Source organism: Perissodus microlepis, chromosome 1 (genome assembly GCF_051167445.1).
Source record: "Perissodus microlepis isolate ML-2025 ecotype Zambia chromosome 1, ASM5116744v1, whole genome shotgun sequence".
NCBI classification, from domain to species: Eukaryota; Metazoa; Chordata; class Actinopteri; order Cichliformes; family Cichlidae; genus Perissodus; species Perissodus microlepis.
In genome coordinates this window covers 29,160,968-29,188,026 of record NC_140461.1, presented here as the reverse complement: position 1 = coordinate 29,188,026, position 27,059 = coordinate 29,160,968, and the positions used below count along the sequence as shown (strand labels likewise).

The window sequence follows — 27,059 nt, the reverse complement described above, 5'->3', positions numbered from 1 at the left end:
CTCGAAATATGCTGTTGATTAAGGGAAGCATTTACGTTTGAGCAAACATAGTTAAAAGGGGAAAAAAAATTTGAAACCTCATTTTATATGTACTTTATTTTATACTTTCACCCCAGTTTAAATCCATTGGCGTGTTTTTTCGTACACGAATTGTGTATTCATGGTTCATACTATGTGAATCTCCAGATTTTCTAAATCGCGCTGCGCTGTGGGTTATGTTTTTTTCATAAATCCTTACTCTGTGTGCACAGAAAACAGCAGAAGACAGAAAACATGAGCCTCTTGCATGGTTGACAATTTCAAGACATCGCTGGTGAGGAGACAATGGAGCAACTGGCGGATGAGGAAGATGATGACATTGTTTGAACGGTTCGTTTCCCTTGAAGCTCTGCAAGCTTGTTTTTGCAAAACTGAATTGTTTGGGTGTTTAAAGTTCAAAGCTATGTAAGCTGCTATGTAACACTGTAAAGAAATTTAAAAAAGAACCGCAGGAGGATGTGGAGAATAATAGCTGCTTCCTCCTTGTATTACTGTGTGCTAGGTCAGTATATCTGTGTCCTTTTCTGTCAGTGAATTGCATTTCCTGATATTATGTCCTCTGATAGAACTTTCAGGTGCTGCGGTCTGAGTCAACATGGCACTAATTTGGAAAACTCCCTCATGCGCTACTCAGTAATAGTGAAGTCACTTTACTAGACCCATGAATACGATATAGTAATAACATTGATTGCAGAGTTGTGGCGTGACATGGTTGGAGAAAAAGGAGAGAAAAAAAAAGTCTTTTTATCATGATGCTTTAAAGAAAATCTGAAAATTTTCATCCTTCAACTCTACATTAAAATAAATTCTAAAACTATTCCTCTATGTGCTAATATTAGCTTAAATCTATCAAAACATTTGTCCAATAGTGCCTCCACAGTGTAGTGGTTAACACATTGCCTGGAGACACAAATCCCCTTTCGGGTGAGATAAAATGGCCTAGTTGCGTCCTCCCTACTTACATTAATAACTGTTCATTTTTATAGATAGTCCCCCATTTTCAGAGGTACAAAATGAATTGGTCGATTTATTGATAAGCAGTATTTGGTAGGACTGGGCGATATATATCGAGTTTTTAAATATATCGATATATTTTTTTACGAGATATGAGATGTGACAATATAGTTTATATTGATACAGTATATGTTACATTATAATTATACTTGCGGAGCCGCAAGTTTGCCTCTCTTTTGTCCACTTTTGTCTCTACGCAACGTTACTCTGCCTCGCCTCTCTCCTTCACTGAACACAACTCTCCCTCCCCCATCGCTTGCAGGCAACGACAAGATGGACACGGCAGCTATCCGCTGCCGGCGGAGCTCACGGGCACGTCACTGCAACCCCCCCTGGCTTCTGCTCCATGGCTGCTGAGTGACCCCTCATCTGGGGCTCTCCTCAGCTCTTTCTGGGATAGTGGCGCGGCTGCCCCTCTGTTGGTCTTCCTTGGTCTCTTGTGTTCAGAGGGCCTCTGGATGTCTGGAGTCTTGATCTCCTCCATACCTGCTTCATGCCCTGGAGGACGGGGCTGTGGCTCCATACAAGCACGCTCATGCTCACAAGTGTACACACGGGTGCTCACACACACAAACTACACCCTTTTTGGCTCCTACCTCAAAGCACACTGTGCGCTGTCAATCTTACGTGCTGCACAATAATGTTTAATATTTAGTATTTACTGTTATATTCCCATAGATCATCGTGATGTTGTTTATTGTATTGCTCTTTTTTTTTCTTCTACTTGTTTTCTCTTTTCTTTTTTCTTTCTCAACAGGTGATCCAGGTGATTGATATATATATTTTTTGTCTGCTTATTTTGTTGGTTTTTGTTTTTTGCCCTTTATCCCCATCCCTCTTCCCCGCTGTTTTTCTTTCCCTCTTTCTTTCTCCCCTTTCTTTTCCCCAGTCAAGTCTGTCCCGTATTTAGCAAGTGAAAATAAAATAAAATAAAATAAACAATAAAAGGTGAATCAAATAGACCATTACGGCAAGGCTGGGATGGTCCATTTGGTAAAGTAAATCCGTTGGGCATCTTTCTTCGCCTTTAGACAATCATTCTGATGGCAAAAGAGCCAAACGGGACAGGCAAAAAAAAAAAAAAAAAAAAAAACTATCAAAGAGGATCTGGTCGGTAAAAAGAAAACATTTGGAGATTACTATTTTAGTGCTGGTAGCATTAATCTAATTAAAATGACGTTAACGCCATAACTACATTAACGCGGCAAATCTCTGTTAACGAGTTACCGCAGATCGCCCCGTTCGTGGGGCTGGGCGGCTTCAACGCGTTAATGAGCTAACCGCGCTAACGCGTCTGCGCCATGCAGCTTCATTTACGGGGGCTGCACGACCTAAAATCCTTTCAGTTTCTCAAAAATTGAGGGCGCGCCTTTTGTATGAATTCTGGTTGTGCTTACTGACCGCGAACCGATTTTATGTGGTACACGGCGCTCAGCAAAAAAAGTACGAGTTTTGTAAGCTACAAAGCTGCACCGCTTGATGGATTGTCAGAGCATTACGGCTACGGTAGTCAGAAGCCTTGCGGAGTAATACGTACTATGCTTCAACGTAATATTACCGTACTGTGTAATATTATAAGGACCACAAATGGCACCTGTTAAGAGACAAGGTTACGAAGCGGATTTCAAACTTAAGGCTGTCAGTCACGCAGTAGAACTTGGGAACAGAGCAGCTGCGAAATCTGTCTTTGTTATTATGCTCAGCGCCTTTTTAGTTTACATTTTGACTGCACGATTCAGCCAAAGAATATCGAGATATGTATTTTGGGTCATATCGCCCAGTCCTAGTATTTGGTAACTTATCACTGGAACTCTCCATAGGAGGTCCAAAAAGATGTAAACACAAGTGAAGAAGACTGAGAAACCAAAGTAAATGTATTAGAGTGAGAAATCTTTTGTACCACATCGTTGATTTGGCCTTAAAAAGGAGTGAACGTGTCAACCAGCTCAGCAACACCAAAAGACCTGAAAGACCACATGATCGAACACTTCAGTCTCTGATTAAGAAAATCCCTTCACAACGTCTAGCCAAGGCAAGAACACTCTCAAAGAGAAAGGTGTATCATTAGCAAAGCCTACAATCAATGGAACCAGTGAAACAGAGTCAATAGTTTTTATTGATGACGTGACTGCTGAAGGAAGAAGCAGGATGAATTATTTAGAGGCAAGAGTTTCTTTTTTTAGATTCAGCCAAATATGATGAGGTGTTGCTTTACAGTGGAAATGGATAATGACATAGAAGTAAACTGCCAAAGATACCCAAGTGTCAGGGACTGTCTGTGACCCAGATTTTGAGTTTATTTTTGTATTTGTGATTTCTTATGTTTGTATTTGTGATTGAAAGGATGTTAAGTTCTAGTATTATTATCAGTTTGCCTTGAGTTTTAAGTCTAGTTTAGGTTCTTCTATGTCTCCTTAGTTATGAGTCTTTTCTCAGTGTTTTACTTTCAGTTATGCCTGTGTGTTTGTCTCTGCGTGTTCTATGTTCTAATTGTCCGGCTGGTGTTTTCATGTCTACATCTGTCCATGTTTTATTTTGAAAAGTCTGGTGTGTCTGTGTTTAATGTGTTTAGTTTTTCTTCCCCTGTGGCGTCATTATGTTTATTCCGGTCAGCTGTTTCCCCATGTGTTTCCACTTCCCCTGATCACCTCCTGTGTGTATTTAGTCTGTGTGTTTTCATTCAGTCTTTGTTAGGTCGTCTGTTTTCCTTCCCTCCACATCACATCAAGTTCCATGTACTTCATGATTCTGCTCAGGTTGTGTTCATGTTTCGTGTTCATGTTTCGTGTTCTTGTTTCTTCATCATAGTTTCTTGCACATTCCTGGTCAGAATCATGTTCACGTCTGTGTTCATAGTTACCACAGTTTAGTTTTTGGTTTAGTTTTCAACCCTGCTGTTCGCCTTTTGCTTTATTTTTATAGTCATGTCTAACGCGCCATAATAAACGCCTCGCTTTTTGTTTAAACCCAGTTTGGTTTCCTTCCGTGTCCGCGGTTGGATCCTCCTTCTCACTCCCACCAAGAGCTTCTCAAGGCAAGTGAATGGTCTATTATCCAATAGCCAAGTCAGTCACCTGATCTCAGCCCAGTGAAGCATGCTTTTTAAAGACCCTCAGATAAGCAGCAGCTGAAGGCTGTTGCAGGAAGGGGCTGGCAGAGCATCTCAAAGGAGGAAACGCAGCATTTGCACAAGCACATTAAGCTACTACTTCAGCTAAAGTCTGTATATAAAGATACAGGCTGGCAGTCATCGCTTCATTGTTGATGCCTATACCTGTAGCGTAATAGTATTATTAATATCGAATACTTACAATATTCATGACAGCAAGTATGTAGCTTTCCACAGCTTTGCTCCCATGATAGTCCACCATTTTGGGGTCAGCCACCACCAGCGTTTCCACCCATTTCTCTTTGCTGACAGAGCGTTGACGAATTCTTCTCCTCCTTCTCTGCTGCCTGCGCTCCCAACGCTCCCGCTGTCTCTCAATGTCTTTAAAGCTTTGATGATAATCTGCAGAAGGGAAATATAAATAGATATTAAAATCTTTCACACTGACACACAACAACAAAGACTAACTGTGACTTTACCTTGTCACATGTAGTACACAGTACTGTTAAACAAATCTTTGCCCTTGGTCATCCTCTTCAGCAATCTCTAGCTGATCTTTCTGAGTATTTTCTGATCATGTCTTTATTGGATTAGACAAAAACACATATAATAGATATACACATGCATACTAGGAAAATGCTTAGCACTTGGGCAGCAACCTCCAAGCACACACAGACATATGGATGACAAACATGGTATACAAATGAACACAAGTGAAGCGAGCTCAGAGAAAAGGTCACGTGTTGTTTGTTTGCACAATAAAGGACACTCTGTTTGTCAGCTGCAAAAAAGTCAATGTTTCATCCTCCTTATTATATTGTCAAAAACTTTAACATTTACGTACTCTGGGACAGGAAGCACAGTGGGCAGACCAACAGCAGACACACACACACATTGCTGTGGCTATGATGAAGCTGTAGTGTTATTTATCAATCAGTTTAAACTGACATGGATGCAATGGTTAGCATTTTGTGCTGCGAAAGCCAAAAAAAAAGTCTCAATCAGGCTGATCTAAGGGTGCAGTGAAGCCTGGAGTATGTAAAATGTAATGTAGCAGTTTACGCATTAGCCAATTCAATTCAGTTTTATTTATAAAGCACCAAATCATGACAACAGTCATCTCAAGGCACTTATAAATAAAGATAAAGACCCTACAACAATACAGAGAAAACCACACAGAAAGAAAAATCTCTAGGATTGGCTGACATATAGCGATACAGTGATTAAGTGCACAATGTAAACACAGGCCTAGAGGGGACGCGCTTAATGATTTGAAAATTCTGATATTACAGAAACTGCTTAAATCAACGTTCAGACCTTATCAGTCTGTTCAGCAAGCTGAAAAAAATAACAATATAAATGCTAAATGTGTATTTAATCAATTAAAACCATACACAAGCTTCTTTGTCCTTGAAAATGCGTCTGCGCTATCATTCTTTAGAAATCAAAACAAGTAATTTACTTTGCAATTTGGAAGATGCAATGAAGTTCATGTATTTCAAAGCAAGTAATAAGCTAATAATACATCTTTCCAAATACAAAAAACTGAGCTTGATTGGTGTTTAAAGTAGTGTTTAAAGTAGTACAACTATAACTCTGCCCTGATATTTTGTTGTTGTTGTTGTTGTTGTTAAGCTGATTCTGAAAGCAAAACCTCAAATCCTCTGGGACATCTATTTTTTTTCCAGGGCCAATAAATTCAACTCGGAATTTTAAGCAGCTGGTTTACGAACGTCTGCATTTCAATGGCTTTATTCTTCTAACCTCGGCAGATTATTACCAGGAGACAAATGAAAGACAAGAGATTACTTATAATCTTCATTCTCATCATTCAGTGCTTAGTAGCTAATGAGTTATCAGTATTTTGACTTTTAAATTAAGCATTTTCATTGAACAAGTAAAGAGATTTAAGGCCTTAAGATATGTAAATATAGTACTTATTTCCACTGCTGTTACAAAAAAACAAAAACTTGCACATCACCCTGACCTTAATCACACTGGGAGCTGTTGGTATTTTGCGGTTTCTGTATTTGCAAGAAAAAAATAATGTACTGACGCAATATGAGGGCTTACATTTTAGCCACAAATGTTGTCTTTATAGTACAAACATTGATCATTTAGTTTTCAAACTGCCTCCTCCTGCTGCACGCCACACACAGCGACCTACTCGAATGGGGGAGACATGATAAGATGATGGAGGTCAGCTGCGTGGGTCAGGCTCCCCTGGCACCACACTCTGAACCCACTGCTCCTCGCCTTCCCTGCAGCTGAGCCACAACCCCCACCCTGTCACACTCATTTTTAAGATATTAACAGATATTAGCTTTGCCTTAACTACAGAAAAAAATCTTTCGGTAATGCATCCGTTTCCATGTTTCCATGAATGCTCAATCATTCAGGGAAGGAAGCACCGGAAAGTTAATGGTGTTCATCTGGATCCAGATGAACACCATTAACTTTCTGGTGCATCTGTTTGTACTACAAATCGTTAGTTTGACATCCTGTTTAAAAAAAAAAAGTGTAATTTCTATGCTGTGCCTTCTTTGCTAATGTAAGTAAATGTGCACGATTTACCTTTGATTCCACAGGTACCGTTGAAAGGTAGTTTCCCTGAGATGGGCTGTATGACTGGGCTCCAGGAGGGAGGAGACACATGCCGTTTGTAGATGGCATGGGCCTGTGGTGCTGATGTTTCATCACTTGATGTCTCCAGAGGCTGAATAAAGAACTCTTCATCAGACAACTTGAAGAGTCCCGTCTAAAGAAACAAAGAGCTGTAAGTCAGTTCTTCAAATCTCTTTAAACTATTTTAACTGTTGCCAAAGAGCGAACTGCTGAAATATTGAGAAACAAAACATTGCTCTTGATTTGCTCTTCTGTCGTCAAAGATACAGTATGTAATGGGTGGGCAAGACATCACACAACTGCATACAACATTAATTAGTAAGTTAATCCAAGTTTTTGACATGAAAATTGATCAGAAGCATTTTTATATATTATGCTCTGCAATAAGCGTTTGCTCTCACGGTGCCATATTTAATGATCTTACTTTAATGAACTTACATCATCTTACACCATAAACAACTGAAGATGTCCGCTTTTGAGTATTTTGATTGGAGAATTACAAAAAAGTGGAGACACTGTGTTTGCAAAGTATTTAAAATCTACATGTAGCCAGCAACATCTTTTAAAAAACACCAAAAACGTTGCAACAAGAGGATTTCTTTTTACCATGCCAGGTGTTTAGAAACTGAAATCAGCTGCTCTAGTTCCCTAGAAATTGAATTGTTCTTTTTCTTGTTCCAGCTACTCCAAACCTTCTTTGTCTATTTTCCCCCCATTTCATAATGTATCAAATGTTTGCAGTGGGAACAAAATCTGGGCTACAGGTCGGCCAAGCAGTACTCTTTAACTATGCAGTCTGTTACTTTATGTGCTGCAAGTGTTCAATCCAAGTCCCTAATTTTTATGGTAGTAAAATGATGCATTTGCATTTTTAAAGGCAAACTGGCCCCAGAGTATACTCCACCTCTGACCCACTAACAGCTGAGAGGCTCCAGCCTGGCACAACCCTGAACTGAACAAGCAGTTAAGAAAATACAACCTGAATAAACACGCTAAATTGTAAATATTTAATATTATTAAATACAAATATTATTATTAATATATATATAAACATTACATACAGTACTGAAGACTAGTGAATAAAAATGCACAAGCACATGAAAACACATCGAGTAAGCTCCCACTGAAACAGCAAAAACAGCCCCAAGTCATAATTTTTCTGTCGTACGACTGAGCCGGGGGAAAGATCAAATGTCTTTTAAGCAACTGCATAGTAAATCAGGCAGGCACTATGCCAAAACCAAATTCCCCTAGGCCCCCTGTTGACCATCGCTGTCTTATATTTCATTCTTATCCACCCTCTGCTCCAGTTAATCCCTTTTTCATCTTACACAGTGTCCAAGTGAAGCTCAGGCAGGAGGGCTGGCCGTTATATCCGAAGCCCACACACTAAAAGCTGAGCAGCAAAAATAGTTTTCATCCAAAAAAATACAATATCAAAGATATACTGGCTTTAAAGGTTGGCTGTTGGTTGGTGCTGACATTTCCCAAAATGCTGCATCATTCCAATTTAGAGTCAAGTGTACTGACTCAGGTAACAGGTTGAGTAAATAACACAGAACCTTCAAATGTAACATTTGAAATGTAAAATAAGCCATTAAACACGTCAGTTAATCTAACATGTTCTTGTTTTAATCTGTCTCTTGTCTTAGTAAATGCAATCACAGCTCACTGGATAACAATTTCAGTGCTCACTGGACCAATGCAGTAAATCAGGGGTGAAATGAAATCCAGTCATTAAATTATGTTTCTATTGCAACTGAGTTTCATTTGGAAATCTGCACAATTTTCAAATACAATTTAAGCTGTTTTAGCCTGACCACGGTGGAGGTGCGTATGGAAGCTGATCTACAACTTCGGCCCAGCTCCTTTTCTTTCTCTCTGACTCAGTTGGTGTTATTTGTCTTGTGTACTATGTTAAGTGTGGGAGGCTCTTTCTCCAGTTTGAAGGAAATGCACGGAGGCAAGAACAATAGTCATGCGGTGAAATATAAATATTGTGGTTGGAATAATCTTTTGTGATTTCGTATTTGGGAGGGAAACTTACACACATAGTTAACATATAAATATGTAATATATTTCAGTAAGAAAGGGAGGCTTGTTGATCTGAAGTTTTGAGTCATTTGGGAAGTGTTGCAGTCTGTCAACATGATAGAGTCACAACCACAGGAAGAAACCGTCCTGAAACTACAGGTTTCTGGCTGTGATCTAAAACATGAGGACTTATGGGACTCCTTTGCAAGATGCTCTTTTGTGCAGCACTTCAGCTTTGAAAGTGAAGAATAATCTGCAGACAGTCAAAGAAGATGACGTACGTAAAATCGACTCTATCAACGTTAAAGATGTGTAACTGAATTTTCTATCAAAGTTTCTTCATCTGTAATATCAGTCAGCTTTGAAAAATGAAAAAAGGATCACATTGGAAACATGTTTTACTTTCATCAATATACTTGGTTCTTATAAAGCAAACCAATAAGTGCCTTCAATATTCAAAATACTCTTAATCTCATCACTGTCTGTGTTTTACCAAAAGCAGACAGGCTGAGCTCTGGCAAGTGAACCAAGCTGAGGTGCTGGCAGAAGTTTACTTGCTGCTTTGCACCACAATAATTAGTTACCTACATAGACTGTGTGCTAAAGATCAGTACTTTGAACCTGCATTCTTTCTTGTGAGTGCCAGCAGTGAGTCCAGTTGTATAAAAGTCTATGAGAAAACCCCAGTAAACACTTTCCTAATTAAATTATGGCTCCAGTTGTTGGCCTAAAGTTTCACTCATTACAACATGGATGCAAAACAGGGCATACTTTAGGGCAGGCCAACCTTATAAATGTCAAGTCGCTATCGTGCGAGTGTGGAGTGTCGCTCAAATTTTTTCACTCAGAATCACCAGATGTGACATCTGGTTTCAAACAGGATTTCACAAACTAATGTGCGACGTCACTTTGGCTGTGTCAGTCTTTTATATATGGTCTGTGGTTGTCTGCAAAAACTTTTTTACTTTGTTTTATGTTTTGATCAACATGCTGAAGTGTTGAAAAAGACACAGTTATGTATGTGAGTTACCCAAGAAATAAAACTTTCATTTTTACTTACTGTATGGAAATTAGTTTCTTTATCTACAGGGAACCATCAGGAAATAAAAGTGTTTGAATATATACCATCACACTCTTTTGCTTTTCTCAAAGAAAGTTAATTTCACTGGGACATTTAAGAGCATTTCAAGTCAGCTGTACAATTTCTGGACTAAAATGCAATCAAGAAGTCTTTCAAGAACCAGCGGAAGGATGATCGTAATCCAGCTGATCGTGTGTTTTACTTGATGTAAATCAGACAGGCAAATAACCCAAATCGTGCAAGAAGCGAGGCAGAGCGCTGGCAAAACACCAGCAATGTGGATACCATATGTCTGCTGATGTGTTTCTGACTTAAAAAAACAAATGTCAGTAAAGAGTCTACCACTAATTATTAAATAAAATAATTTATTTAGTTTTTTTTCTACACTAATTAAATGTTATTATACCACATACCTAAGAGTTTTTGACTGATACTTGTGCTGCAAAGCGCTGCATTGTAAAATATGCAGTCCCGCCAGTAAATAAAGATGTGGAGGAAGATTAGAAGCAAGAAAACATGATTGCTTTTTAAGAGGAACCTGTCTTCTGGGAGGAAAATTTTCTCATTTTATTGTAATTCAGCCCTGAGCTGAACAACTTCAGCTATACAGGAGACACACACACACACACACACACACACACACACACACACACACACACACACACACACACACACACACACACACACACACACACACACACACACACACACACACACACACACACACACAAACAATAAGACAGCATTTGTGGCTTTTACTATCACACAAACAAATTCTTATTGTGTCATGTTCAGCAAGAGAACATAATGAACTTCATCCATGTGACCTTAGAGGGCATCTCTATCAATTACACTTTAATATTTAAACCAGAGTGAGTTTACATATGCGTGGGAATTCTGCTAAATAGGTAGATACTCATTGACCACTTCATTAGGTGCACCTATTCGACTACTTGTTAATGCCTTTAGGCATGCAGACATGGTCAGGACAGCCCGTTAAGCATCGGAACCATAAAAAAAGGCCCTGTAAGTGACTTTGAACATGATAACTGGTGTCAGACAGGCTCGTCTGAGAAACCTGATAACCTGATGCTGAATGAATTTTTATACACGACTGTTAGTCATCAGTCTGTCAGCATTACAAGAGAGTGATGCTTCGCTTTTGAGATCTGACTTTTGTTTCAAAAGTTGCACTGCAGTTTACACACTCACTTAGGCACAGGGCTAAACAGCTTCTAGCTAATCTCTGAAAAAAGTGCTCTATTTCTAAAACTACAAATCAAAATGAAGAACAGTTTGGAGCATATTATAATAAACGTGAAATAGTGATCTATGTTGTGATTATTTATTATTGTGATCGATGTGAATAATATCTCCATTTGGAAATTTCAGACAGAGAAAAGAGAGGTGGTGAGTAAGTATCTTTTGAAAGCCCTGGTCCAGATCTAATTTGGAGAAATACGACTGCAGCATTGTGATAAAGCAGTGTCAAGGATCTAAGTGGTCTGAATGCAAATCATGCCCACCGTATCCACTTGTGGTCTAAATAATCTCTCTTTTATGAGCGCACATCTGTTACAGACACAGTGGAGAGCATAAATCACTGGCCTAATTTTGAACAAACTCAGACAGAGCAGGATGCGGACTGCAGGATTGCTCCGTGATTTTAAAAAAATGCACTCATGAGAGTGACACTTCTGTGGCGACAAAGGGACAAAAATGGAAGTTCAATATACATTTAGTACAAAATATAAAGGCGGGCTCCATTGCTCACAATACTCAAGTTTAAACCCTGCTATAAAAGGAAGTGCATCAGGCACAATTTTCCATCTGATGGAATACGCTCCCACGAGAACGTCTGCAAATCAGGGAAATGCTGCATCCTTATTATGTGTGCAATGCAAATCTCTAAAAAATGTTACAACCAATATATCTATATATTTTATATATGGCTGAGTCTCTTTATATCCACTTGTTGTGTATAAATGTGGAGCTGTGGTTTCAAAGTGTCTTCTAGGCTGATAAGCACAATTAGCTTTCAAGTCTGAAAGGTCCTCCTTTTTAATGCTCTGCCAGGCCTTCACTGCAGCGGCTTTCAGCTGCTGTTTGTTTGTGGGGCTTTCTGTGCAAAGTTTAGTCTTCAACAAGTGAAATGCAAATTTAGTTGGCTTAAGATCAGGTGGCTGGCTTGGCCATTCAAGAATATTCCACTTGCTTTAATAAACAGCTGGTTTGCTTTGGCTGTATGTTTTCGGTCATTGTCCATCTGTATTATGAAACGCTGCCCAACCAATTTAACTGCATTTAGCTGGATTTGAGTGGACACTATGTCTCTGAACACCTCAGAATTCATTCGACTGCTTCTGTCCTGTGTCACATCATCAATAAACACAAGTGTCCCCGTGCCACAGGCAGCCATGCACGCCCAAGCCATCACACTGCCTCTACTATGTTTAACAGATGCCATCATTCTGGTACAGGTTGATCTTGGCTTCATCTGCCCAAACAATGTTTTTTTCCAGAACTGTGCTGGCTTTTGTAGGTGTTTTTTATTTATTTATTTATTTTTATCAAAGTCCAATCTAGCCTTTCTATTCTTGAGGCTTATGAGTGGTTTGCACCTAGCATTGAACCCTCTGTATTTACTTTCATGTAGTCTTCTCTTTATGGTAGACTTTAATAATGCCTACTTCCTGGAGAGACTCCCTCACTTGGTTGGCTGTTGTGAAGGGGTTTCTCTTCACCATGGAAATGATTCTGCAATCATCCACCGCTGTTTTCTGCCGTGGACGTCCAGGTCTTTTTGCATTGCTGAGTTCACCAGTGCTTTCTTTCTCAGTATGTACCAAACTGTAGATTTTGGATGGCTTGGATGGCTTGTTTCACCTGCATGGAGAGCTTCTTTGACCACATGTTGTCCATTCAAAGCAAAATCTCCCAAATTTAAGCACCACACCTCAAATCAGTGCCAGGCCTTTTATCTACTTAACTGATAATAACATAGCTAAGGAATTGCCCACACCTGCCCATAAAATAGCCTTTGAGACAATTGTCCAATTACTTTTGGTCACCTTTAAAAGAGAGTGGCACATCTTAAGGAGCTAAAACCTTTAAACCCTGCATCCAATTTGAATACGAATGCCCTCAAATTAAAACTGAGAGTCTACACATTATGTCCATTTCCATTATATAACTATAATAGGAATGGGCTTCATAAACAGGTTAAAAACAAAACAAAACTTGTGTCACTGTCAAAATATATATGGACTGAACTATTCTGGAAAAAAAAATAAAAAAAATCACACCAGGGCATGTTGCTGTTTAAATGACCCTTAAGTGAAGATGAAATTTCACAGTTTTGAAAATAACTTCTTGTTGCACTCAGCTCTGATGACAGCTGCCTGGTCACCTCGCCTGCTTATGCTTTTCAAACAATTTTAAATAGTTCTCTTATCCACTCACCAGGCCATCACAAGTACTTATAGCTGCGCTCCCTTTCACAATGGCATCATCCCACACTTCACCCAAGAAATGACAGTGGGAGGATCCAGCAGGTTTGATCCGTGCCCCCTTCAGGCCACCAAACCTCCTCTCAGTCATGAAGCCTGGAGCCAGCAGGTGAGGATTCAGAGTGAGGTTGAAGTGCAAGTTGTGGCCGCCGTGCCAAAACTGGTAGAAGATGCGATCTAGTCCTGCTGGTTCCACTGAGGCTTCCCTGCGCTGTAAACGGCGAGCATGGTGAGACAGGAAATTGGACAGGAAGTGACCCTTGGCATCCAGTCTTGTAGGGTGAACCACCTCGTACAAAGGGAAGTCATCCTGAAATCTTTCTGTAAAAGCGGTGATGGGAAGAAGACTCGTTATTAAATCGCAGGAAACTGGATTGAAATTAAATAATCATGTGGCTGCAAAGCTGTAAACAAAACCGGGGAAACTCTAAACACACACATATGTGCTAATCTGTCACTTTTATCTTTGAATATAACTGACATATATGCAGCACTTCTTAAAAATATATTCTTTGAAGCTTCACTCTCATGTTTAATAGTTTGCATTGTTGCTGGAAGACTGAGTTTTACAAACCATCATTTGCTCTGATCTGGAATAGCTTTGTCCAATGCACGGAGAGCAGTGTGACAAAAAATATATAAGGACTGCGCCTCAAGAAGCAGGATGAGCAGTTTTTCCATCTTATTTCTATCCATACAATTTCATTGTACCTAGCTAAATCTTGCTAAACAGTGTTTATTTCTTTTAGTTTGCAATACTCAGTAATCACTGTGTATGTTTAGTATCAACTGACAGTACACCCCCCACAGCTGCTAAGTTTATCACCACATACAGTCACATGAAAAAGGGGTTTTTCACAGGACTCCATGCAGTCCAGTGAAAAACTAAGTACACCACATGATTCAGTAGCTTCTTTAAAACATTGCTTCAGTTTATTAAGGTTTGCAGGCATTTATTGTGTTGAGGTCTGGACTTCACCACCTTAATTTTCTTTTCTTTTTCAGCTATTCTGTTTTAGATTTGCTGCTGTGCTTTGGATAATTATCCTGCTTCACGACGTAATTTGTGACATGCTTTAGCTGTTGCTCTCACTCTAAAATACTCAGAGGAGCTCATGGTTAACTCAATGAAAGCAAGATGGCCACGACTTGTGGTTACACAACAAGCCCAAATCATCACCCCTTCACTACCGTGCTTCACAGTTGGTATGAAGTATTCATGCTGACATGCTGAGCTTAGTTTTCGCCAAGTGTGCCGCTGTGCGTTAGGTCCAAATCTCCACTTTATCTCGTTTGTCCAAACAACATCGTTCCAGAAGTCTTGTGCCATGTGATGATGCACCTTTGCAGACCTAAGATGTGCTGTCTCCCGTCTCCTTGCAACCCTTTCAAAGACCTCATACTCGTTTTGTCTGTTTCTCACTGAACTGTCATAAACGTGAACATTTAACACACTAATGGAGGCCTGTACAATCTGAGATGTGGCGCCTGCAAGGTCTGATTTTTGTGTGACTTTGTCAGGATGTCCACTCCTGGAGAGAATTTAGCAAACTGCTAAAACTTTTGCTTTTATAGAGGTATTCATGTTTGCTGATGATCAATTAATCAACTTCATTTGATTAGCATAGCTTGGCTGCTACTTGCCCTCTTAAATCCTATAGAAGCAGCACTACTTAGTTATTCACAGAGTGCACAGAGTCCCCTGAAACCTTCTTTTTCACCCGACGTATGTTAAAATGCATGAGAAGAGTTTAAAAAGTTGAATATTAAAATGATTTTAATGGTATATTTGCACTAAAGCTAAGTCGTAAATCAATTACAACTTTTTTCCAGTGATAAGAATTTTAATGATAACAACGCTGTGAAATATTGATGTTTTTATCCATGTGATGGACACTGTACACATTAAATAATAATTATTACCACTGTCAAAAAAAATCACAGCTACTATCTGTTTCACATTCTTTCACTTATTCTGTGCACTCAAAGTACAAGGGTGCAAACCCTCACACTATCATTATTGGCTTTATCTCATTCAAGGGAAATGAAGGAGTAATTATACACAGCCTTGCTGACTCGAGCTCTTACCCTGTCTGCACTGCACAGGATTATCTGCACAAATATTTTCAAGCATACAGCACTTATAGATGATTTGGACAAATATTTGAAATGTCTGACTGAATGAGGAGTTTTCACCTTTCTATTGGCACTTTAATACCGTACGATTATTTTATCAAATTCTCACTTTACCACATGCCTGAGTATTCCAGCTATGCACTTCTTTGATTCGCACTTTTGCTTTTATTTATGAACTTCTGACCAGCAACAAATGCCAAATAGTCTTGGATTGATTTGAATTAGTGTAAAGACATGGCTGCCTAAAGCAATGGGCTTGACTGGTTTTCATTTATGTGTATTACTGATAGCAAGAGATTTCTAGAGAAAAAAAAACTTTCTTAAAAAATATCTTATCTTCTACTTAAGGTCAAAAGAAAATATAAATATCTTCTTGTAGCCTTAACAATGCACAACAAAGGCATGGGAGGCATTCTTCATGAAAGCAGTGACTGCATATCCATTCCTACCTTTGTTAAGGAAGCAAAAAGATTTTTAGATTTTCTTGTGACCTTAAGAAGATATTCTTTAAGCAATTGAAACAAATATTTTCTGCAGCTCTTCACAAAGGTCTTTCTCATCTAGAATGAGCAAACCAGCAAGTTACTCTCCTGAGGAATTGGACTGTGGATTCGTGGTGATCAGAAACCATCACATTCATCAGAAATAAGGTTTTTTTTATTGGAGTGATTGTGATAAAACTAGGGATCCTTAAGAGTCTTCTAGGATTTGCTAAGACAAATGAACAGCACTCAGGTTCAGTTAATTTACTTTTTATTCTTTAGTCTTACAAGTAGGTAAGAATAAAAAAATGTCTTTAAACATTTTGTCAAGCGGAAGCCCTTTGCTTATCAAAGTGCTTTTCTACTTTGGGAAACAGTTTCAGGCAGACATCGATAATTCCTGTGCAAACATTTAACACCTGAAACATCACTATCTGACAGGTCCCTCCCTCAGTGAGTCATCCTTGCCTAGAATGCCAAACAGTAGCTAGTTTTTTTCTCTCTCTCAAGAGCACACAGTTGATTTGTACAGGATGAGACAGAGTGCACCCACACTTCTTGATCTGTTTGTTTGCCTAATCTCTGGAGAACCCGGGAAGTCTGAGTGGATGAAAGTGCATGAGGTGAAGGCAGGGGGTGCTTCCTACCAGACATGAGGGGTTTAATCCTCTGATGTGATGATATGCACTGGAACAGCCAATACACTTTCTGTTGAAACTGGGTGTATTAAGAGAATAACAATAATGCATCCTGTCTATTCCCCTAAGTGAAACTCTGTTTCCTGCCCTTGACTACTGAAGTCAGAGGTCAGTGTCAGTCACACAGCAGCAGCACTGCACTGGGATTCTGCGTTTTGATCAAGCGCACTACAACAAGGGCGAACCGGGCTTCAGCCTCTGATGATTCATTCAGAAACAGCTCTCTCTTCCGCACTTGGTTATAAAAGTTTGAGCATAATTGCTATGGCTGTCCCCAAACTTTGTAAGCAAAAGTTCCAGCTGGCTTCTCATCAGGGAGGAGTGTGGCTGGATTCACTCACAGAGCAAATGCGCACAACAAAAGCAGGCAGTGTACGAGAGCGTTGTGGCATTCGATGTGTTTGAATCTGAAAATGTTTAAAATACTTTAGTTTTCAGGCTCACTAACCTGGTTCATGTGATAATCCCAATCCCAAAGTTTTGCAGTTTTCCAGGACCACCAGGACCGCGATGAAGAAGTGAATGGAAGACGCTCTTTGTCCGAAAGCGTGAAGCCCGCAGTGCAAACGGGTCATTTTGTCAGGACGGTAACTTATATTTTCGAAACATTTAACGCCTTTCTGACACCGCGTCGACTGTCAATTCAAATAGTTCAAATCCATCTGTGCTGGGTGCGTTTCTCGCTTTGTTGCGCCCGTGCACTTACGCTGTGACAGCAACAACAAACTTCTTCACTTCAGGCCTGAGCATTGTCTGCCTCCGCGGGGGGGCTTTTGCTGCATCTTTTTTTTATGTGTGTTTTGTTTTATGTCGGTGTAAATGTTTGCTTACAAGTTGCTGGTCCCCCTGTCCTCCATCAGCCTCCTCCCGACAGCCAGTGACAGCTTAAAACTTTGCTGTGAAAACTTTCGCAGAGCCACCCCCACAGATGGGTGGACTTAAGACAATGGGCTCAAGAGAGAGCTGGAGGGCTTAAAGGGGAATGCTACTCCAAGAGATCGGATACAGAGATGCAGTCCAATTGGAAGTTCCTTGGGGTGATTCGGGTTCTCAGTGGGTCAGATGAGGACCAGACTGTTGCATTCACTTGGAGTAAGACAAATGACTACGCATCGGGGGTCGCGCTCTGTACGTTTTGACCGGAGGTTCAAAGCATAAAAAACAAGTGTTTCCCAGTGGGAACTGTGGGAAAAGCCCGAGTAAAGTCTTAAAAAACAAAAAACAAAACAGCGACTGACACCATCGAGTTCGGGAGATTCCTGATTTTAAAACACATCTGGAAAACCCAGATCTATATCAGTTATATCCCCAAACGTTTTACCACCTTAAGCTAAGCTGGAACAATTAAGAATTATGCCTATTTGGAGGTGGAACACGATGTAACCAAACTCTATGTTCGACCGTTATTATCCCTCTCCAAAGTAAGCGCTCCCTCTAGTGGAAGAAAAATGTCACACTATTGCTTGAGCTTACGAAAGTTCTACATGTTGGCCATCATTTTTGACCTATAGTATTCATTTAATATTAATTATAATAAAAGCATTTAAGAAGTACGTTGGCATTCTTAAAGGCACGCTCATCGTGGTTTATTGTGTTTGCAAAGACGGGGCGTGTTGGAGCGCGTGAACAGAAATCAACAGGTGTACCGGGTGAGAGAGGCAGGAAGAGGTCTACATCTTGATTGATGTATTCGTTTGAATTGTCTGGATTAAAAGTAATTTTCATCATTTATTTTCTTTTCCTATTTTGCGCATTTACGCACGATTCCTGTGACAAATACATTCCTTCATGGCGGATAAACTATAACAAGAAATTTAACCTGTTCTTCCTTAAAAGCTGCCGGGACCGTAATCATTTCTGTCACGTCTCACTCGACCAATCGTGGCTCAGCAGAGGAGCGACACACCTGTATAAAAGCAGGTTTCTGGCCAGCTGTCATTCAGAAAGGTGTTATGACTAAGAATTTGTATCTAATGGAGATGAAAGGCTAAGGCTTTTTTCATGGCGTGCCTCGTAGAAGAAAATGTTGTGAGTCAAGCTTTATAAATTTAATGATGGAGGAAATGTTTAACCACAGCGGAGCGCTCAACCGATGTTCAGTGCTCGAAGACATCGACGTGAGCGCGGATGGCACCCCCATCCTGAGGATACTCATATCGGTTGTGTACTCTGTAGTTTGCGCGGTGGGTTTAGTGGGCAACCTCCTCGTCTTTTTTCTAATGAGGTTACGACAAGGTCGAAAGAGGTCCACTATTAATGTTTTCATTATCAACTTGGCAGTGACGGACTTCCAGTTTGTTCTCACTCTGCCCTTCTGGGCTGTGGACACCGCGCTGGACTTCAGCTGGCCGTTCGGAGACGCCATGTGCAAGATCGTCCTTTCGGTCACCGTGATGAACATGTACGCCAGCGTGTTTTTCCTCACCGCCATGAGCGTGACCCGCTACCTGGCCGTCGCCTCGGCTCTAAAGAAAAAAGCGCACAGAAGGTCACGGTGTGTGAAGTGGGTGTGCGCGGTGCTGTGGGTGGCGGCGACAGTTGCCACAGCTCCAACAGCTGTCTTCTCCACTGTGACTGTGGTGGCTGGCGAAAAACTCTGTCTCCTCAAGTTTCCCGAAGGACACGACTGGCTCGCCCTCTATCACATCCAGAAAATCTTGATCGCTTTCATTATCCCCATGCTCATTGTCTCTGTTAACTACCTGATGCTGCTGCGCTTCGTCAGACGGAGGAGCATGGACAGCAGCAACCCTAAACGGAGATCCAGAGTCACCAAATCTGTCGCTATAGTAGTTTTGTCTTTCTTCTGCTGCTGGATGCCAAATCATGCCATCACCTTCTGGGGCGTGTTGGTCAAATTTAACGCAGCAAACTGGGACACGTCGTATTACATGGTACACACTTACGTGTTCCCGGTCACCGTGTGCTTGGCGCACGCAAACAGCTGCTTAAACCCGGTGCTTTACTGCCTGATGAGGCCGGAGATCAGGAAGATGCTGGGCGGATTGTTTTGGAAAGCCTCCACTCCGTCATCCACGAAAGGTTGCGCCACGCGCTCCATGACACAGGCAGAAACCCAGGGAGCTACGCCTCTCCAGATTATAGACAATGCGGAGTACACGCTGTCCATCATAGATCGTAAGGGTTTATCAGCCTCTAAAGTCCTCCCGTATACTCGTTAACTGTAGCCTCGTGATAAACAAGACGACGCTTTGTGGTCCACCTGTAGATGTCTTCATTACGCGTGCGTAAAACGCTTTCGCATCGGTCCCAGTCTAAGTGTTTGGATGGGTTGCATCGCAGATTCACACCGTGTGCGCTTTTTTTACACCGCGACGCAGAAAGGCGCAGAGTGGTGTTTGTTTCACTGTGACAACTAAACTTTGAATTTGTCCCAGTCTTGCTGTCCAGCTCGCGTTTCTCCTTGTCGTGATTGTTAAAGACAAACAAGAAATAACCGGCACGAGAGGGAGACACGTCCTCGAGTGGAAATCCAGCTGGGGACATTAGGATGGGTGGGGTCTGGGGGATTTTGATTGTATTTTTAATTTTCAGTGGTTTTGCTCGTGTTTGCTACCATGATTTAATTTAAAAAGTGCCATGTTCATCAGTCCTGAGGCACCTCTTAAAGGACTGACGTGTACTGTATAGTGAGCCTGCAGTCTGTGAAAATAAAATAAACCATGTTCTAAAAGTGTATGCGCAGAGGAGAGTCTATTATTTGTTTTTTCACTTAAACTGACATCAACTAAAACTGTGTTTTAACACTGAATTTTTCTTTCAGTCAGCAAAAAGTGTGTAACCAGTTTGCTGTCCTGTGCTTACGGTTTTCTAAAGGTGGATTCCTTTCTTTTATCGTCCCAATAATAAATGAATTGATCCTTTGCCTTCAACTCGATTCAATCAGGAAATGGCTAAACGGCTACAATAAAATAAAGAAGTCATGTTAAATGCATTATATAGTGTCAGTACCTCCAAGACGCTTTTCATCACATTCAGTCCTTTCTGTTGTAAATGTTGAATTCCTATCCTGGCACATGTCAAAAAACAAAAAACCCTGGGCTCTCACAGGTAACCCAGGAGGAGAAGCTGACAATGGCTGCAGAGGTTCCAGCAGTGGCTTTGGCAGCCGTAGTGACGCAGATCTTCGTCAGACGATTCAGCTCACAGAATGCAAAATGAATTCATACAGTCCAAAATCACAAACCACAGGATGAAGCGTTGATATAACAATGAATTATTAATTCACTTTTTTTTTCTGGGAGGAAACATTTCAGCAAACTGACGCGTGCTCATTTGCATTTGGGATTTGAGCAAACTGTTCAAACTAAGCATGCATTTTGCAGTTTTCCTTTGATGATTCCTGCAATAAAGGTTTATTTTTGCTTTGTTGTGGCCACAGGCAAAAAGGAAGAAACCCCAATTAATACATTTTGTACTTGACTGAATAAAAACGAGCACCTATTTCCCCTTTTTCACAAAAAATAAGTTGCTTAATTTCTGTGAAAATGCTCAGACTTTCATATTTCATGTCTACTAATCCACATTTGCAGTGGGATGTGGTAATATATGTTAATGTAACCGCACTTATATTGTATGGCAATATATTCTGCTGCTTGCCTTGGGCTGTGTTTGTGTGGCTGTTTTCTTTTAGCTACCTCTGTCTTTTTTTTCTTTTTCTTTATCAAATATTGCGGCTTTTCCTCTTCGGGGATCAATATGCTTTCACGGCAGCACTCTTGATGCCAGATTGTGCCCATGTGTCCGCTGGTTGAATCCAATCTGTTATCACAAAATACTTAATATGATGTAAACACTCTAAAATTAATTTAGTTAGTTATGTTTTTTAAATCGATATGAATTTGAAATGATTCTTCTTTGTTTATAGATTCAAATTTATTTTAATTTATTGACAGCGCCTAAGCCTGGCAGAAACCTGTAGAATTTAAATTGCTCTGACCAGCAGGTGGCTATGCAGTCAGTGCTGTTTAATAAAATGCAAATTTCTTACTTTATTCTATTCATTTCAGTTATTGGTTGGCCTGCTGTTTTTTTTTCATTGATATTTTGTGTAATTTACTGACTGCTATATTAGGTACATCTTGCTAGTACTGGCTTCGACCCCCTTTTGCCTTCAGAACTGCTTTAATTCTCCGTGGCACAGCTTTAACATTCCTAAGAGATTTTGGTTCATATTGACATGGTAGCATCACACAGTTACTGCACATTTGCAAACCCATGATGTGAATTTCTCATCATGGCTTAATGTGTTATCCTGCTGAAAGCAGCCATCAGAACATGGTTACAAAGCATGCCAGAAGAGCGCAGTCCCGGGAAAAGCAAAGATACTGCGTGGGATCCAGTCTGGTCAGGCGTCTCTGATGTGAATATTTACCTAACCAAACTTCAATTGTGTTTTCTCACTGTTAGTCAGAGAAACAGCGAAATATATTCACATGGGCTTTAGGACCTGTCCTACTTGATATTATGCATTAGTGATGAACATTTAAAGAAACTGGACTGAATCAAGCAGGAACACAGTAAACATGGGCTGCTGGAGTTTGTGTGCGTCTGGTAAAATTGAGGTTATGCTACTGTCTTTAGTTAATAGTGTGGTCCTCCAATTTAAGAGCATGATTTGTTGTTTTCACTTGTGGATGTTATAATGATCCCTTATTCTTGAATACTCAAGTTGTCCCTGTCCAGTGTTAAAACTGAATTTTGTGTCATAAGTTATTTCCTTCGGGTTTGGGTATGCACTGCATAAGTGCAATTTCTTGAGGAGTAATCCCCCAGTTTTAGTCATAACAGTTCTCTAATTCTATTCTCTCAAACTGCTCTTTATTCCTGAATTCATCACAAGTACTGTACTGCTCAAAAGTCAGTCGTCTATTAACATGTGCAAACACCAATGGAAATATACTGTATAAGGTAAAACAGAGATTGTACAGTTCTAAAAATCTTGAAAATCAATATTTGGTATCTTCACCTTTATTCTTCAATACAGCCTGAAGTATTTTCTTTAAGTAGTCTTCAGGAATAGATCTCCAGGCTCCATGAAGGATATTCAAAGCTCTTCTTTAGATGTTGGCTGCCTTTTGTTCTGTTCTCTATCAAGATGATCCCACACCGCTTAAGTATTGTTGAGGTCCGGGCTCTGGAGAGGCGAGACTTTTTTTCCCCTGTTCCTTTCTTAATGAATGCTTTTTGACAGCCGTCTACTGTCCACTGAGACCATGAGGCCTCAGTGAAGAGTAGATGGATCAACTGAGAGTCAAATGTCTCTCTCAGGCCCTGTGTCGGGTCTTTGCTGCATTTTTTTTTTTTAAATTCTTACTGTCAGATACTCTTCACCTGTGGTAGATATTGTTTAGGCCTGTCACTTCTTCTTTTCACCTCCACTTGTCCAGTTTCCTCAATATATAGGGACACGCTGCACAACATGCTGAGATATTCCAGGTTTTGAGCTAATAGTTCTTTGGAAATCACCTTGTTGATGCAAAAATAAAAATTATGGGTTATCTTTGGCATGTTTCTGCTGATTCAGCTAAAGAAACAGGAACAAATGATATGTTTTTGTGACAGGCTGCTAGTAACAAAGTGCATAAAGATACAATTTTAAAATGGGTTCACATAACAGAGTTGTCTGCTATGTGTAGACACAACACTGGTTGTGTTGGCTGCATTTTTAATGCTTGAATGATTCACCATTCAGCATCACAAATAAAAACTCTGAAAGCCTTTCAGAAAGCTGTTGCTCAAGAGCACTTAAAAAAATGAATGAAAGTCTGACTCATTGAAGGTAAAATATAAAGAAACAAGGGGCGACTAAAGACTTTTGCACAGTACTGATGAACTTAATGAACTTGTCTTTCTTATTAATCTATAACCGTTACATCTTATTCATAGTGATAGGTTAAAAAATTGTCCATTGCTACTTTAGGTAACAGAAGTAAAAAGGGTCATAGTAAAACTGTGTCTGACTTAGGGTGGGGTGGCTGTAGCTCAGGTGGTAGAGCAGGTCATCTGATCGGAAGGTTGGTGGTTCGATTCCTGGTCTCTGGTCTGCATGCCAAATATCCTTGGGCAAGATACTAACCCCAAATTGCTCTCATCGGAGTACGAATGTGTGTGTGAATGTTAGTTAGAAAGCACTAAGAAAATGTGCTTGGGTGAATGCACAAGTTGTGTAAAGCGCTTTGTGTGCTCAGAAGAGTAGAAAAGCATTATATAAGAACCAGTCCATTTACTTACTAAACTAATGTGGAGAAGGTTTATTTCCACCAGTAAAACTCCTTCAAAACACAGCAAACAGTCTGTTAATTTAGTCATTAACAGTTTAATTATAAGGTTCGGAAATAAAAACATGTTTTAATGTGAAGTTGAAGGTGAGCTTCCCTCCCTCCAGGACATCTACAGGAAGCGGTGCCCGAGGAAAGCGGGGAGGATCATCAAGGACTCCAGTCACCCCAGCCATAAACTGTTCAGACTACTTCCATCAGGAAGGAGGTTCTGCAGTATCCGGTCCTGAACCAGCAGACTGAGAGACAGCTTTTTCCATCAGGCCATCAGACTGCTGAACACTTGATAGACACCTCACCTTCACTTACCAGAACTTCAACATTATGCTCCATACTGTATATAAATGCCACTTGTGTTGCACATGTACAACTGCCAACCTCTGTATAACACACACACACACACATGTAGATATACATATTTAGCAGGGGCGATTCTAGGATCAGAGCTTTGGGGGTGCTGAGCACCAGGAGAGCTGCCCAGCCAGGCAAGATAAACTTTACTTGTCACAATGAGACTTCTTCCCTGTCTCTGTCAGTCCCTGCATCCCTAAATGCCTCCAGTTGTCCCGAGTTCTCTCTGACTGTCTCCTTGGTGCATTTAAACCCCTGTTCCTCCCTGTCCTCATCGTCTGTTGTCTTCGTCTCCGTTATCAGTCATCATAATTTTACCATCTATGTGCAAGTCTGCAAATTTCTTTATTAATATAAGATTCTTAAATTCATCAAGTCTCTCTGTGCCTGGGTCCTCGTCACAAAACATGACATCACTGTTTTGTGCATTTTAACACAATTTAATCCCCACATTTGTGAAAGAAAAGAAAAACGCTTTTTTTGAAAAGTCTGTAACAAAACCATCAAATCTGATAAATGTTATTAAAATGCTGCAAAAGAAGAATGGATTGGAATAAAAAAAACAACAACAACCATATCCTAACCTTAATTACTGGGGGAGAATAATGAGTGATGCTCATAGTGAGTAAAAAGTAAACTGAGTGCATTTTTTGGACAGAGATTCACTTTTAATGTGTATGTATAATATAATACAGATGCATAAAAAACACTCCCAAAACAGAATAAATTATTACAAAATATTTTAAAAAATATATATAGAAATGGAGGCCTGTGGTAGAATGTATACCATGCATGAAAAAATCTTTACTGCAGATGGTAATTTTACTAATTTAATAATACTAATTTTGTGTTGTAAGATTTATGACTTTCATGCTTTCATAGTGGTACTTAGGAGAGCTTGACATTTTTTATCAGGTGGTACACACTGTAAAAAGTTTGAGAAACACTGATAAGTGTATGTGTGCTTTTGGAAAACATTTAAAGCTGCAGTACAGAATCTTTGAAACAAGCTTAAAACATTTTTAGAATATAAACAGAACACCTGCTTCTCTTTACAGCTCCTCACTCCACCAGGGCTGTTTGGCACTTTCTGATAGTGCGCAAATGTGGTGTACGTACTGCAGCAGTCATACAGACAACTGAACGGTCCAAAAGTTGGCCTACCTATTACTGGCTGAGGTTTTAGTAGAGTTGTGGCTGAACCACATAAAAATATATCATTAATTTTAATCTCCCCAATCAATTATAATGTTATGTTGGAATGTTGTTAAAGAGGGTCAAAAATGTTTCAACCCAGTTTGTTTTGCAGATTCTTTACAGCAGCTTTAATATAGGGAGAACACAACTTCCTGATTGTGTGAGTAAAATTTGTTTTGTTTTCTCTTTGTCAGTTTAACAGTTTCTGTTTTGCCTGTCACTGTTCCCTGTCTGTTTTCTTACCTGGTTCTTCCTGACCTTGTACTTTCTCCTCACATTCCCTCTTTCCTTTCTCCCTCTTTGGACTCTTTGACAATCATACACAAATAGATTGTATTCAATTAGATGAAAAATTACATTAATGTGAAAAATACTATTAAGATCACTAACAAAAAGTCCTCTCTCAGTGTACTTTCAACCAAAAGGTAAATAACCAAACCACATGAACATCTAATACAAGATATAAACATTGAAACACTGATCCAACATTATTCTTGATTGATGGATCATTTGATTTTACACTTTTACCTGAATGTGGCTCCTTTCTTTGGAAAAAACTTCCTTATATCCATTATGAACCTGGCTGTCTCTCTCTACACAAACACACACACACAACAGGAGTTATAAGGTTAATGGGCATCCAGTCAGTTAGCTAGTTAGTATCCATTTCAAACAGGACAGTTTGACAATTTTAAGTTTTAGCTTTTAAATAGGCTGCATACATTTCAATGGGAGCAACAGGACGGTCAAATGTTGCTGATTTTACTACAGAGCAGGACGGATTGTAGAGTAGCAAACATCATCGGAAAACACGTTGTCAACACTGCAGGTTACCTGGTGTAATGTTTTTCAGCTAAAAAGAAACATGGTCTGACTCCTACCAACTATATAAAGAGTAACTGAAGGTTAAATGCAGCTAATATGTCCTGTTTTAAGCCAGGCACTTACACCTCCGCTTACACCATCGCTCTATACTCTATATTATCTATACTTTTATTGTTAAAATGTTACGTCTCAACCAAGTACTGTATGTTTTTTATATTTTTAGTAGTGTGTCACACAAACAGCAAATATTGTCAAAAAAAGTAAGAAATCTTTGGGGGTGCTTTGATTCATTTTGGGGGTGCTTCAGCACCCCCAAAATTGGGCTAAAATCACCCCTGATATTTAGTATACACATTCAGTAATGCACATACACTCTTATATTGTACATATATTTATTCATATAACTCTCAGATTTAGCCATTCTTATAATTTGCTTGTTCTTATGTTATTGTATTTTTGCACACCTCTGTTGCTTGTGAAGCTCGCACACAAGAATTTCACTCGCATGTACTGTACCAATGTACCTGCACATGTGATGTGACAAAAAAGTGATTTGATTTGAGCTGGTAAAGGCTTTCCTTGCTTTCCTTGTGTCAGGATCATATTCCTTCAACTGTGATGCTCAGAAAAAAGATTTAATATGTCTATTGATGCCCTG

The 27,059-nt window shown here is 39.8% G+C and overlaps 2 protein-coding genes across 2 annotated transcripts in view; one reads left to right on the top strand and one right to left on the bottom strand.

Moving 5' to 3' along the window:
- adamts7 (a disintegrin-like and metallopeptidase (reprolysin type) with thrombospondin type 1 motif, 7) overlaps positions 1-17,690 on the bottom strand; it is a 72,429-nt gene extending 54,739 nt beyond the window's left edge. Inside the window, exons 1-4 of the mRNA XM_084939439.1 lie at positions 17,176-17,690; positions 13,365-13,732; positions 6,737-6,920; positions 4,365-4,564 (exon numbers count right to left, since the gene is read on the bottom strand). Coding sequence (XP_084795565.1) covers positions 4,365-4,564; positions 6,737-6,920; positions 13,365-13,732; positions 17,176-17,302 — 879 coding nt within the window. The 5' untranslated portion in view covers positions 17,303-17,690. The remainder of the gene's footprint in view (positions 1-4,364; positions 4,565-6,736; positions 6,921-13,364; positions 13,733-17,175) is intronic.
- Positions 17,691-18,594: 904 nt separating this feature from the next.
- On the top strand, positions 18,595-20,591 carry LOC146394036 (relaxin-3 receptor 1-like). The gene has a single exon (XM_084924704.1). It carries the CDS (start codon positions 18,779-18,781, stop codon positions 19,907-19,909), a length of 1,131 nt encoding a protein of 376 aa, XP_084780830.1. The 5' UTR covers positions 18,595-18,778; the 3' UTR covers positions 19,910-20,591.
- The last annotated feature ends 6,468 nt before the right edge of the window (positions 20,592-27,059 follow it).